This window comes from Anolis carolinensis, unplaced genomic scaffold (genome assembly GCF_035594765.1).
Source record: "Anolis carolinensis isolate JA03-04 unplaced genomic scaffold, rAnoCar3.1.pri scaffold_29, whole genome shotgun sequence".
Lineage (NCBI taxonomy): Eukaryota > Metazoa > Chordata > Lepidosauria > Squamata > Dactyloidae > Anolis > Anolis carolinensis.
In genome coordinates, this window is record NW_026943838.1 from 566,185 (window position 1) to 579,031 (window position 12,847).

Here is a 12,847-nt window from a genome sequence, read left to right on the forward strand (position 1 = left end):
TATCTTATTTTCAGATGACAAAAAATTAGCAAGCATAGCTGACAGTCTAGAAGATAGGATCACAATTCAAAATGGCCTGAACATGTTAGAGAGCTGGGCCAAAACTAACCCAATTAATGTCAACAAGAATATATGTAGAGTAGTACACTTAGGCAGGAGAAAAATGCCATGCACAGGTACAGGAGGGGCAACACCTGACTTGACAATCATTCATATGATGGGATCTTGGAGTGTTAGAGGACTGCAAGTGGAACATGAGCCAACAATGTGATGCAGCAGCTGAAAAGACAATGGGATTTTGGGCTCCATCCCAAGGAATATTGTGTCTAGATTCAGGGAAGTCATGGCGACCTTCTTTCTGCTTTGGGGAGACCTCACCTGAAATTACACTGTGTCCAGTTGTGGGCATCACAATAAAAGGGGGAACATACCCTGATTCCATTTCTGATTCTATATATCAATTAAGAAATGGTTCTTACCTGTGACCAACCCGTCGTCTCTACAAAGCTTACCTTTGTGGCATGGAGGCCTTCGCCCTTTCCCTTTCAAGCAACCAGCAGGAATGTAAGTTTACTTTAAATTATTTCTTGTCATCATTTTTCTTGATATCTCTCACGTGAGGAGGGAATCTTTTCTTCTTCCGCCAGGGCCCAGTCGCCTTTGAGGACGTGGCTGTGGATTTCTCCCTGGAGGAGTGGGTTCTCCTGAATCCGGACCAGAAAGCCTTGCACAAGCAGATCATGGAGGAGATGAATGGGATTGTGGACTCTCTCGGTAAGGCTCCCTCACTGATGGGGATTTCTGTTTCAAAAGGCAGTATTAGCCTAAATCGTCACAGTCACTGAGGGTCCGCAAGGCAGGGCTTGTGTTAGAAATATATGACATAAGAGTAAATAATAATAATAATAAGCACCAATTCAGACTCAAGTGGGAAGATTACCATAACTGGAGTCAAGTCAAAGTCAGTCAGTCAGTCAGTCTCTCTCTCTCTTACTCTCTCTCTCTCTCTCTCTCAATCTCTCTGAGTGTTTGTGTGAGAAGAAAATAGAGGGAGGGAGCAGATTGGCTGGAGAGAGGGGCCGGAGAACGGATCATGAAAAAAAACAAACTACCCGTAGCATCAGATACGCATAGGCGGCTATACACCTTATGATTGGTGTGGTATTCAACCTTGTTTTTCCTCCCAACCAGGCAGGCTAGTCTTTGCGTGTCTGAAGGCTCAGCTCTCTCTCTACGCTGCCTCTCCCAGCACACAAACAGCCCCCAGCCTCATTCATTTGCAAGATTGTGACATTTAATATCATGTGTTCTATGTTCTGTGCTTGTGAATGATTGGGGCTTGAGGTTTTTTTGCACAGGGAGAGGCATAGAGCAGCCGTCAAACTCTCTGCCCCTCTCCTTCAAGTGGTAAGAGTGTCACTCATGGTAGTTTCACATCTGCAGAAATCTAGCTCTTTCCAATTGAGTGCATCTTTTTGAAACACTCTGTATATTTATTTCATCCTAAATGTTAGAAAATCCCAAATTATCTGCAGCCACTTTCCTAAATTCTTGTATGTGAAGAAGTTGCAGCTCCCCTGTAAAAGGTGTGCAGAATTAGACAGGTATTGGAATTAGAGCTGAACAAAGGGACAGTCGACAGAATGATATTTCCAAGAAGTCTCAGGATTTTGTAAGGGAAGACTACCCTCCAAAAAGCAAAGAACCTATAAATACCATCAGGAAACTGATAGTTGAGCATTCAGCTCACAACGAACAGAGCAAGGAAGTGATCTGTAAAAAATCAAGAACTTCAGAAACAAAGATGCAGAGTCCAGTCTTTAAAATTACAAAAGGCTTATTTACAAAAAAAAAATTAAATAACTCCCTTTCTAAATAGTAAAGGACTGGGTCTGAGCTGCTCTCTATTTCCATCTCTTCTTGGGATTAAAAGAGAGGGAAAAACTCCAAGCCTGACACACAAGCAGAGAGAGGTCTTAATACACACAGTACACACTGAGATATAAGTCAGAAATCTGAAGCAAAAGCATGCACCATTCTACAAAACCAATCAGAATGAGAGAAAGAAACAGAGAGAACAAATAGATACATCCCAACTGTCAATCAGGAGACAAGTGGGAGGGATTCCTTCAGCCTATTCTGAAACTAGCTCACGGGAATCGATCAGAGATGGAAGAATGGAGTTCCCCCAAAGTTACTGATGGTGCGCTAAAAGAGAGGAAAACGATGATAAAGTGTAACTGAAAACGTTAGTGAAGCTTTGTATGTTTGGTTTACGCAGTCCAGAGACAAAGGTGTGCCTATCTCAGGGCCTATTTTACAGCAAAAGGCGTTGCGTTTTCGAAAGGAATTTAATGAAGGGGATCCAGATTTTACAGCAAGCATTGGTTGGCTCGACAAGTGGAAGAAACGTTATGGAATCCGTCAGCTAAGTGTTTGTGGTGAGAAGCTGTCATCAAATTATCAAGAAACGGAGGTATTCATGAAAAAAAAATTCAAGAATTTATTGAAACTGAAAACCTAACGGGCGATCAGATGTTGAATTGTGACGAGACCGGCCTCAGTTGCAAAGTGTTACCCAGTAGGAGTCTTGCAGCCAGAACTGAAGCAGCAGCCCCTGGCTAAAAGCACAGCAAAGAGAGGCTGACAATTTTAGCGTGCGGCAATGCTACCGCAAACCACAAAATGGACCTTGCAATGATTGGGAAGCCCAAAAATCCCAGAGCCTTTAAAACAGTTTAAAAAAACGCTCTTCCTGTAAAATAGTACAATCAAAAAAGTGTGTTGCTGACCAGTGAAATTTTTAAAGATGATGATGATGATGATGATGATGATAACGATAACACTTCATTTATATTCCACCTTATCTCCCCGAGGGGACTCAGGGCAGATCACAATACATAGAATCATAGAATAGTAGAGTTGGAAGAGACCTCATGGGCCATCTAGTCCAACCCCCTGCCAAGAAGCAGGAAATCGCATTCAAAGCACCCCCAACAGATGGCCATCCAGCCTCCACTGCCGAACAGCCCTCACTGTGAGGAAGTTCTTCCTGATGTTCAGGTGGAATCTCCTTTCCTGTAGTTTGAAGCCATTGTTCCGTGTCCTAGTCTGCAGGGCAGCGGAAAACAAGCTTGCTCCCTCCTCCCTATGACTTCCCCTCACATATTTGTACATGGCTATCATGTCTCCTCTCAGCCTTCTCTTCTGCAGGCTAAACATGCCAAGCTCTTTAAGCTGCTCCTCACAGGGCTTGTTCTCCAGACCCTTGATCCTTTGAGTCGCCCTCCTCTGGACGCTTTCCAGCTTGTCAACATCTCCCTTCAATTGTGGTGCCCAGAATTGGACACAGTATTCCAGGTGTGGTCTGACCAAGGCAGAATAGAATAAGGGGAGCAGGACTTCCCTGGATCTAGACGCTATTCCCCACATACAAGGCAAACATTCAATGCCGTTTGGAGACAGGACAGAAAAGAATAAGACAAACAGAAGGAGGTATGTCGTCTTGAAGTCCAGTTTTTTTGGTGCCTTGGAGGCTGATGTTGCGCTCAGATTCAGTCACAGGGGTGCTGTTGCTTCATTCTCTATGACGGAGAGCTATCAGAACTTCCTCCTTCCAACTTCCTCTTCGTCACCACATTTCTGGTCTTGACGTTTATGATGTCGTAAAATACCTCCCCCGCAATGTATGGTGTCAGCTCACCACAGCCGCTCCTGAATGAACACACGAGACTCTCTGTGGTATCACCAGGAACTTTTACTGTAGGAAACATGAACATCAGAAAAGCCAAGAATGGGAGGCTCCGGCCAACCCTCCTTTATATACCCTCCCCCTCATTTGAACAGTCTCTTCCCGCTCAGTAAAACCCCGCGCAAATTCCCCGCCAAGTCCATCAGCCGTTTCTCCTCCGAGTCCTGGGACGCAGGTGTCTTATCAATGTCAGTGACCCTGAAACTCAGAGCCACATCCAGGCTCTAGTAGCAGGGTTCTGACATGGCGTCCTCCTCCCCTTCGTCCTGGAAGGAAAAGATTAAACACAACTATTGTTCTCCGCTGTCCAGAGTTCCTTTATACTTTTTTAACAGGCTGCAATGGAATACCGGGTGTACCTTTCCTAGGTCCTTTGGTAGCCTCAGCTCATAGGTCACTTCGTTTATTCTTTTTGCTACCCTGAATGGCCCTATATAGCGTGGAGCCAATTTCTTGGATGGGAACCCCAATTTCAGGTTTTTTGTGCTCAGCCAAACCAGATCTCCTTCGCCCAATTTGTCCCCCTCTCGGCGCCTACGATCCGCAAAGAGCTTGTACTTCTTTTGTGTTTCCCGCAATGCCTCTACCACGGTTTGCCACCCTTGCTTGATTTTGGCCGGCCATTCCTCGTCGGTCTGGCCCTCCCCTTCCTTCCACTCGGGTAGCCTGGGGAAAGGTGCCACCTCCTGTCCGTATACTATTTCGAATGGGGCACGACCTGTGGCCGAATGTACGGCCCCGTTAAAAGCCATCTCAGCAAACGGAAGAAGGTCCGCCCAATCATCCTGTCTATAATTGGTGTACATCCTTAAGAATTGGCACAGTGTCTGTTGGGTACGTTCGACCCCCCCGTTGGTCGCGGGATGAAAGGCCGAGCTCAGGTTCCTTTCTGCTCCTAACAGCTGTAAGAATTTTCCCCAAAATTTTGCAGTAAATTGGACTCCCCGGTCACTAATTATCTTGTCGGGACACCCATGTAGGCGATATACATGCTTCACATACAAATCAGCAAGTTTTTCAGCTGAAGGGAGTTTTGGCAGAGCCACAAAGTGTGCCTGTTTTGAGAATAGGTCCAATATTGTCCAAATGTATCTGTGGCCTCTGCTGGGGGGTAGTTCGCCTACAAAATCCATGGCTACGCATTCCCATGGCCTCATGGGCTCCACCACCTTCTGCAATAGCCCCTGGGGCTTCCCCGGTGGTGTTTTTCCCTCTGCACATAATTCACACTGCGTGACGTATCCCCTGGCGTCTTTCCTCATTCCGGGCCACCAGCATTGTTTGGCCAACAGTTTAATAGTCCTGGTGGGGCCTAGATGACCCGCACCCTTGTTATCATGGTACTTCCTTAACATTTCTCGTCTTAAACATTCAGGAATATACAATTTCTTATTTACAAACACCAAATCCCCACACAATTCTCCCTTTTCTTTGTTTGTTTGTAACCATTTGTCCATTCCATACGCTCGCTTCAACTCTTCCTCCCATATTTCTCCTCCCCCCGTGGAAATGGCAGTACGTTTGTTTTCTTTGGCCGCTTGTGCTCGAGTTAGTACTGCCAGGCCCCATTGCTTATCAAGAAAAATACTCCCTTCAGATTCCTGAATTCCTCCCCCGTGCTGAGGCATCCGAGAGAGAGCGTCAGCGAGTATATTATGTTTCCCCTGGAAGAATCTGAGTCTGAAATCAAAACGGCTGAAATATTGGGCCCATCTAATTTGCTTCGCTGATAGTTTACGAGGGGATCTTAGATACTGTAAATTTCTATGGTCAGTCCACACCTCAAACGGTGTTCCACTTCCTTCCAGAAAGTGTCTCCAGCACTCTAGTGCTTTTAGAATCGCTAAGGCTTCTCTCTCCCAAATCGGCCAGTTTTTTTCTGTATCGCTAAACTTTTTTGACAGATAGCCACATGGCTTCAGGTTCCCCCCCTCGTCTTTCTGTAGCAGAACTGCCCCATATGCCCGGTCTGACGCATCGCAATGTAATACAAAGGCTTTAGACATATCAGGGTGCTGTAGGACAGGCTCCTCAGTAAAACGCTTTTTAAGGGCTTCGAAAGCTTCCTGGCATTCTATTGTCCAGGTCAGTTTGGCCCCTGGGGCCTTCACTTTGGCTGTTTCTCCCCTACCTTTAGTCTTTAACAAATCCGTTAATGGCAAAGTGAGGCGCGCAAAGTCCTTGATAAATGTTCTATAGAAGTTTGCGAACCCTAGGAAGGATTGCAGCTGCTTCCGTGTTTTGGGGGCTTCCCACCCCCTCACGTCTTCTACCTTCGCAGGGTCCATCGCCACTCCCTGGGAGGAAATCCTATACCCCAGAAAGTCTATCTGGTCTTTATTGAACTCGCACTTGGCAAGCTTCGCATACAGTTTTGCTTCTCTCAACTTTTGCAGGACTTCCCTGACTAGTTCTATGTGTTGCTCCTTAGTCCGAGATACTAACAATATGTCATCTAAAAAAACAAAGACTCCCTTGTACAACAATGGATGCAACACTTCGTTGATTAATTGCATGAACGCGGCGCCTCCGCCGCACAAACCGAAAGGGAGCACACGATAATTGAATAATCCGAATGCACAGGAGAAGGCCGTCTTCCACCTGTCCTCTGGTTTAATCTGCAATTTATGGTACGCTTCAATTAAGTCCAATTTAGTGAATATCTGTCCCTCCGATAACTGGGCGATCAAGTCCTTCACTAAAGGTAGGGGGTATTTATTTCCAGAACTGATTGCATTCAGGCCCCTGTAGTCAATGCAGAGCCTCAGCGTTTGGTCCTTTTTGCGCCTGAACAACACAGGCGCCCCTAGAGGGGAATTTGAAGGCTCTATGAAACCCCTCGCTAGGTTTTTATCAATGTATTTTCTCAGTTCCTCCTTTTCCCTAGCCGACATTGGGTATATTTTTGCCTTAGGAAGCTCTGCTCCTGGGACTAGCTCTATCTTCACTTCAACTCTCCGCTTCGGTGGGAAACTGTCTGCTTCCTTCTCATCAAATACGTCCACAAAATCCCGATACTCTGGGGGTAATTTATCTGCCAGTTCTGCTATCCTGATAGAGTCTTCCTCCCCCCTTTTCCCCGGCTCCCTTTCCACTTCCTGGCTCCCTCCTTCCAACTTCATCCTGAAGATCATGCTCTTATCCTCCCAGTTGATTTGCGGGTTGGCCTGCCCCAGCCATGGCATGCCTAGTATAACATTATAGCTGGCTATTTGTGATATCACAAATGACACCTTTCCTTCCCAACTCCCTATCTTACACTTTACATCTTCGGCACTGTACTTAGCTAATGATCCCGATGCTGTGGATCCGTCCAACTGCGAAAAAGCTATTGGGGATTCTAGGTTCGTTCTTTCGCATCCCAATCCCTCGGCTAATTCAGGGGAGATGATGTTCCTGGAACATCCACAATCCACAAATGCTTTGCAGGTTGCTTGTTTGCTGCCACTTTCCAGCTGAATGGGGACCACTATCATGGCTTTGTCCTGACTTACCAACCCCCCCGAGTGGTGCCTCATCGGTGGTTCTTCCTCGGCGCGTTTCCCTGCCACGGCTCTTGGTTTGGGCGGGCCTCCGCCTTCCCCTTTTCTCTGCCAGCACTCGGCAGCCCTGTGGCCCAAACGGCCGCACACGAAGCAGCCCCTCCTGCTGGTGCTCACGTTCCCTGTCGGCTCCGTTCTCCTCCCGGCTGGGGTTGATCCCTCCTTCCGGCTCCCCTCTTTCATCTGCGGCCGCTGCTGTAGCCCTCCTCGGTGCCTCCTCGCCTGGGCCAGCGATGTCTCGATGCGCCCCGCCAGCTGAATCCATCCGCGCAGTGTGTCAGGCTCATCACGATGCACCGCCCAGGAGAGGATCTCCCGCCTGAGCCCCTCTTTGAAGAGTTCTATCTTTGTCACTGCAGACCATTCCGGCACCTTTTCAGCGAGGCATTGGAACTCCTCCGCATACTCAGATACCGACCTCTGCCCCTGGGAGACGGTCTTCAACTCCTCCCTCGCCCGGATCTGCTCCAGTGGATCTCGGAAACGGGTCTCCAGGGCCCCCATAAAGCGTCGGAGTGACCCCAGACATGGGTCGCGCCGCGCGTGTAGTTGAACGTACCAGCTGGCCGCTCCCCTCTTCAACACTGCACCAATGGCCCGTACCCGGCTGGATTCCGTTCTAAAAGTGTGGGCATTGTCCTCCATATAGCCCCTCACCGTGGTCAGGAAAAAATCCAGTTCAGAGGACTCTCCCCCAAACTCGATCCTTAGTTCCTCTCGTCTCGGTAGGGGTCCCTGTGGTGGCAATCCCCAATTCTCCGCCCGTCGCAAGCCCCCTTGCGGGCCAGTGGGCCCCGCTGCTGCTTCCCTTTGTCCTGTGCCACGCCCGGCATTCGCCAGGGGCACCAGGGTCTCAGTTGGGAGCGTAGCCGGGATTCTCGGAGGCTTTTCCCCTTCGTCGTCACTCTCCTCCACCCGCGTCAGGCTCGTTTGGATCTTGGGCCGGGCACCGGGCTCCTTTCGCATTTCCCTTCCCTTAGGTGCTGGGAGGTCTGCAAAGCCCTGGCTGCTTCCCATGCTCACGTCCCACATTGAGCTAGCCCGGAGTTCCCTTCCTCGCTCCGGCTCCGCCAAAACCGCCAGGCGCTCCATCGCCCTCGACATCACTGCCAGGGTGGTCTCCATCGCCGACATCCTCTCCTCCAGAAACACCATCTTTTGCGGGCCTGGGGAAGGTGAACCTTCCTCTCCTCCGGTGCTATCTCCCCGCACCACTCCGCGCCTCTGGGTTACCCCATTTGGCTGGGCATAAGCGGTGGATGACGCCAGGGCCGCCAGCTGGTGGAACTCAGCGTCCGGCTCGGGAGTGGCCCTTTCCGACCTTCCTCCTCCGGCGCCCAAGAGCTCTTCATCCTCCACTTGCATGTTACACCTCACCGCTACAGCGGGATGGTGTCCGTATTCTTGGCTTAGTGTCAGCTCACCACAGCCGCTCCTGAATGAACACACGAGACTCTCTGTGGTATCACCAGGAACTTTTACTGTAGGAAACATGAACATCAGAAAAGCCAAGAATGGGAGGCTCCGGCCAACCCTCCTTTATATACCCTCCCCCTCATTTGAACAGTCTCTTCCCGCTCAGTAAAACCCCGCGCAAATTCCCCGCCAAGTCCATCAGCCGTTTCTCCTCCGAGTCCTGGGACGCAGGTGTCTTATCAATGTCAGTGACCCTGAAACTCAGAGCCACATCCAGGCTCTAGTAGCAGGGTTCTGACAGTATGGTACCTAATTTCTCTACTTACAGCTCATAGACTGTTTTCGAACTGCTTAGGTAAACAGTGAGCTGGGCTTGAGGTCGAGCGCTCACCCCCAACCGGGCTTCGAACTGGCCACCTTTCGGTTGGTAGATCTTAGTACTGCTGGTGATTTACCAGCTGTGCTACAGCCCAGCCCTAAGGAATTTGTTCCTTCCATGGATAAATTTTTAAAAGAAAATGACCTGCCCAGAAATGCGGTTTTGTTGCTAGTTAATGCCCCGACACCCCCTGATGCAGAGGAGCTTCAAGAGGGGGACATGAAGGCGATGTTTCTTCCACATAATGTAACCGCCGTATGACAACCGATGGATCGCAGGAAGCTATTGTGGGCAATGATAGAAGAAATAGAATAAGGGCAAGACAGGATTGAAAAATGGAAACACATCCATGTAAAGGAAGTTGCCTCTTGGGTTGCAAGGGCATGGACTGACGTTAGGGCTCCAACAATTGCCAGGTCTTGGAAGAAGTTGTTAGGCGAAGGTAAGGATGAGATTATGGGAAGGAAAAGGTAAGGATGAGATTATGGGAAGGAAAAGCACAGATGAAACCGAAGAAAGCATTCTACCCTTAGTACAGTGTGTCCCTCGGTGTGAGATTTGGCTAAGATTTTAAACTGAGTTTGGGCTTGGCTCCTGTGGTCAAAGTCTAACTGTTGTGTGACTGTTGTGTTGAAAGAGAGCCAGGTACTTAAGTTGATTGACAGCAGGCATTGTCCCCTGTTAATTGAGTTTCTGGGAAAGCTTTATTTGCCAGTGTGAGTTTCTGCCAGAGCCTGATCCCAGAAGGGCAGTTGGTTCTAGCAGAAGCAGAGGAAGCAGGAGGACATTTTTGCTCCCTGGCTTCAGGTAGGATTTGGCTAAGATTTGGCTAAGATTTTAAACTGAGTTTGGGCTTGGCTCCTGTGGTCAAAGTCTAACTGTTGTGTGACTGTTGTGTTGAAAGAGAGCCAGGTACTTAAGTTGATTGACAGCAGGCATTGTCCCCTGTTAATTGAGTTTCTGGGAAAGCTTTATTTGCCAGTGTGAGTTTCTGCCAGAGCCTGATCCCAGAAGGGCAGTTGGTTCTCGCAGAAGCAGAGGAAGCAGGAGGACATTTTTGCTCCCTGGCTTCAGGTAGGATTTGGCTAAGATTTGGCTAAGATTTTAAACTGAGTTTGGGCTTGGCTCCTGTGGTCAAAGTCTAACTGTTGTGTGACTGTTGTGTTGAAAGAGAGCCAGGTACTTAAGTTGATTGACAGCAGGCATTGTCCCCTGTTAATTGAGTTTCTGGGAAAGGCACCTTTACTAACTATCCTTTGCAGTACATACAGGAAACAAAGCAGCATAAACAAATACACAAAGACGTGGTTTGTTGCAGTCTGCACATAAAGTGCGTGCATATTACTTAACTGTACAAAGATCCCACTTGGCCACCACGCTCACCAAGAGATGCAACAAAAGCAAAACATTCCCATCACATGCACCAGCTGTCGCATGTTCCGCTTTTTCACACAAAAACTAGACAACTACATCTGCTCCAAATGCAAACAGATGACTCTGATGGAGCAGAGGATCCAACAGCTCGAGCACCGTATTAAGACCCTTAAGGACATTCAGGCACTCGAGCTCTTCTTGGACACTGCACAACACGCTGCTGTAGATCAGCAGCCTGCATCACACCAACACCACCAAGACCATGATCAGGAACCTTATGGGGAGATCAACTCAAAGGTAGACAACCCTCAGGCTTGGAAGGAGGTCACCCATAGAAGGAGACGCAGGACCAGGCAGCCTCCGCAGAACTCCTCTGCTCAGCTGCATTTACACAACAGATTTGAAATTCTTACATCATTAACATACAATCAGGAAACACATCTTGTGGAGGACCACAGTTTCTTAGATACCACTCAGTGGACCATCCTGGATCAATGCGCAGGGGATAGCCCTGACAGGGACAGTGCATCACCACAGTCACACTTATGTAATCATGCAAATGCTCCATCCCCAATCATAGACCAGGAGCAACAGGAACATCCTTGGGAGAGTAATGGGCTCTCGGATGTATCTCAATGGATTGTCATTGATGAATGCACTGGGGATGTTGAGGAGGAGGACAACACTTTACACCTACATGATTCACTTCAACAGGAACACTCTTCAGGGGACATACACACTGTCTTGCACAAAAGGGACCCTGTCAATCCTCAAAGGAAACAGGTCTTGGTAGTAGGTGACTCCCTCCTTAGAGGAACGGAAGCCATCATTTCCAGACCGGATGGGATGGCTCGAGAAACATGCTGCCTCCCGGGGGCAAAAATACACCATATCACTCAGAGGCTCAGCAGGCTCCTAAAGCCCCATCACCCTCCCCACCTTATGTTGATTCATGTAGGTACCAATGACACCGCTAGGCATACTTTTCAAAAGATCACAAATGATTTTCGAGCTCTGGGAACAAAGCTAAAACTGTATAATGTACATGTGATCTTTTCATCCCTCCTCCCCGTTGTAGGACATGGCTCTACAAGGGCCGGAAAAATAGTACAGGTCAATAACTGGCTCAGAAAATGGTGTCAAGAGGAGCATTTTGGCTTCCTTGACCATGGTCTACTCTTCCAAGAGGATGGACTACTGGCAAGCGATGGGGTGCATCTCACACAAGTAGGAAAACATCTTTTTGCACACAGACTCACAAACCTCATCAGGCGCACTTTAAACTAAATCCACTGGGGGAGGGGAACAACAGCCTGGCGAACACTATATTACCCACGACCACAGGGAACCGCCGTAAGGCTAAACGGAGGGCTGCACAAACACAGCAAGGACCAAGTACAGAGAGCACAATAATCCCAAATAAACAGTTCGAGGGGAGGTCACAGGGGCTTACATGTCTTTACACTAATGCTCAGAGCATGGGAAATAAGCAAGACGAACTCCAACTCCTAGCACAGCACCACACATACGATGTCATAGGCATCACTGAAACCTGGTGGGATGACTCCCATCACTGGAATTTAACCATTGAGGGCTATAACCTCTTTCACAGAAATAGAACAAAGGGGAGAGGAGGGGGAGTAGCTTTATATGTCAAAAACAGTTACGTTGCAGAAGAAATGCAAGACTGTAATCCGGGAAACCAGCTTGAAAGCATCTGGATAAGAATCAAGGGAACCGGGACTCAAAAAGATCTTGTCGTGGGTGTCTACTACAGACCTCCGAGTCAGGATGAAGGACTTGATGAAGCCTTCTGTCAACAGCTGACCAAACAGGCACAAAGAAGAGATATAGTAGTCATGGGCGATTTCAATTATCCCGATATCTGCTGGAAAACAAACTCAGCCAAGAGTACAAAGTCCAACAAATTCCTCACTTGCCTTGCAGATAATTTTATGGTCCAGAAGGTAGAAGAGGCAACAAGGGGATCAGCAACTCTTGATCTAATCTTAACAAATGTGGAAGACCTGATCAATACAGTTGAAGTGGTTGGATCCTTAGGGGCAAGTGACCATGTGCTCCTGCAGTTTGCAATACAAAGGAATGCTGAAACTAAGACAAGTCAAACACGCATTCTGGACTTTAAGAGAGCTGACTTCCAAAAAATGAAGGAATTACTGAGCGGCATTCCATGGACGCCGATATTAAAAAACAAGGGAGTTAAGGATGGATGGGAGTTTTTCAAAAGTGAAATACTCAAGGCGCAAATGCAAACAGTGCCAACAAAGAAGAAAAATAAGACAAGTGCAAAGAAGCCAGAATGGATGTCCAAAGAACTTCTAACTGAGCTAAAGCTCAAAAGTGACATGCACAAGAAGTGGAAAA

The 12,847-nt window shown here is 48.0% G+C and overlaps 2 protein-coding genes across 2 annotated transcripts in view; one reads left to right on the plus strand and one right to left on the minus strand.

The window, feature by feature from the left end:
* The window catches only part of LOC100554203 (zinc finger protein 239), a 96,857-nt gene that overhangs the window by 33,927 nt on the left and 50,083 nt on the right, over window positions 1-12,847 (minus strand). The window lies entirely within an intron of this gene.
* LOC100558381 (zinc finger protein 91) overlaps window positions 83-12,847 on the plus strand; it is a 43,878-nt gene continuing 31,113 nt past the window's right edge. The window contains exon 1 of the mRNA XM_062966797.1: window positions 83-774. Coding sequence (XP_062822867.1) covers window positions 741-774 — 34 coding nt within the window. The 5' untranslated portion in view covers window positions 83-740. The remainder of the gene's footprint in view (window positions 775-12,847) is intronic.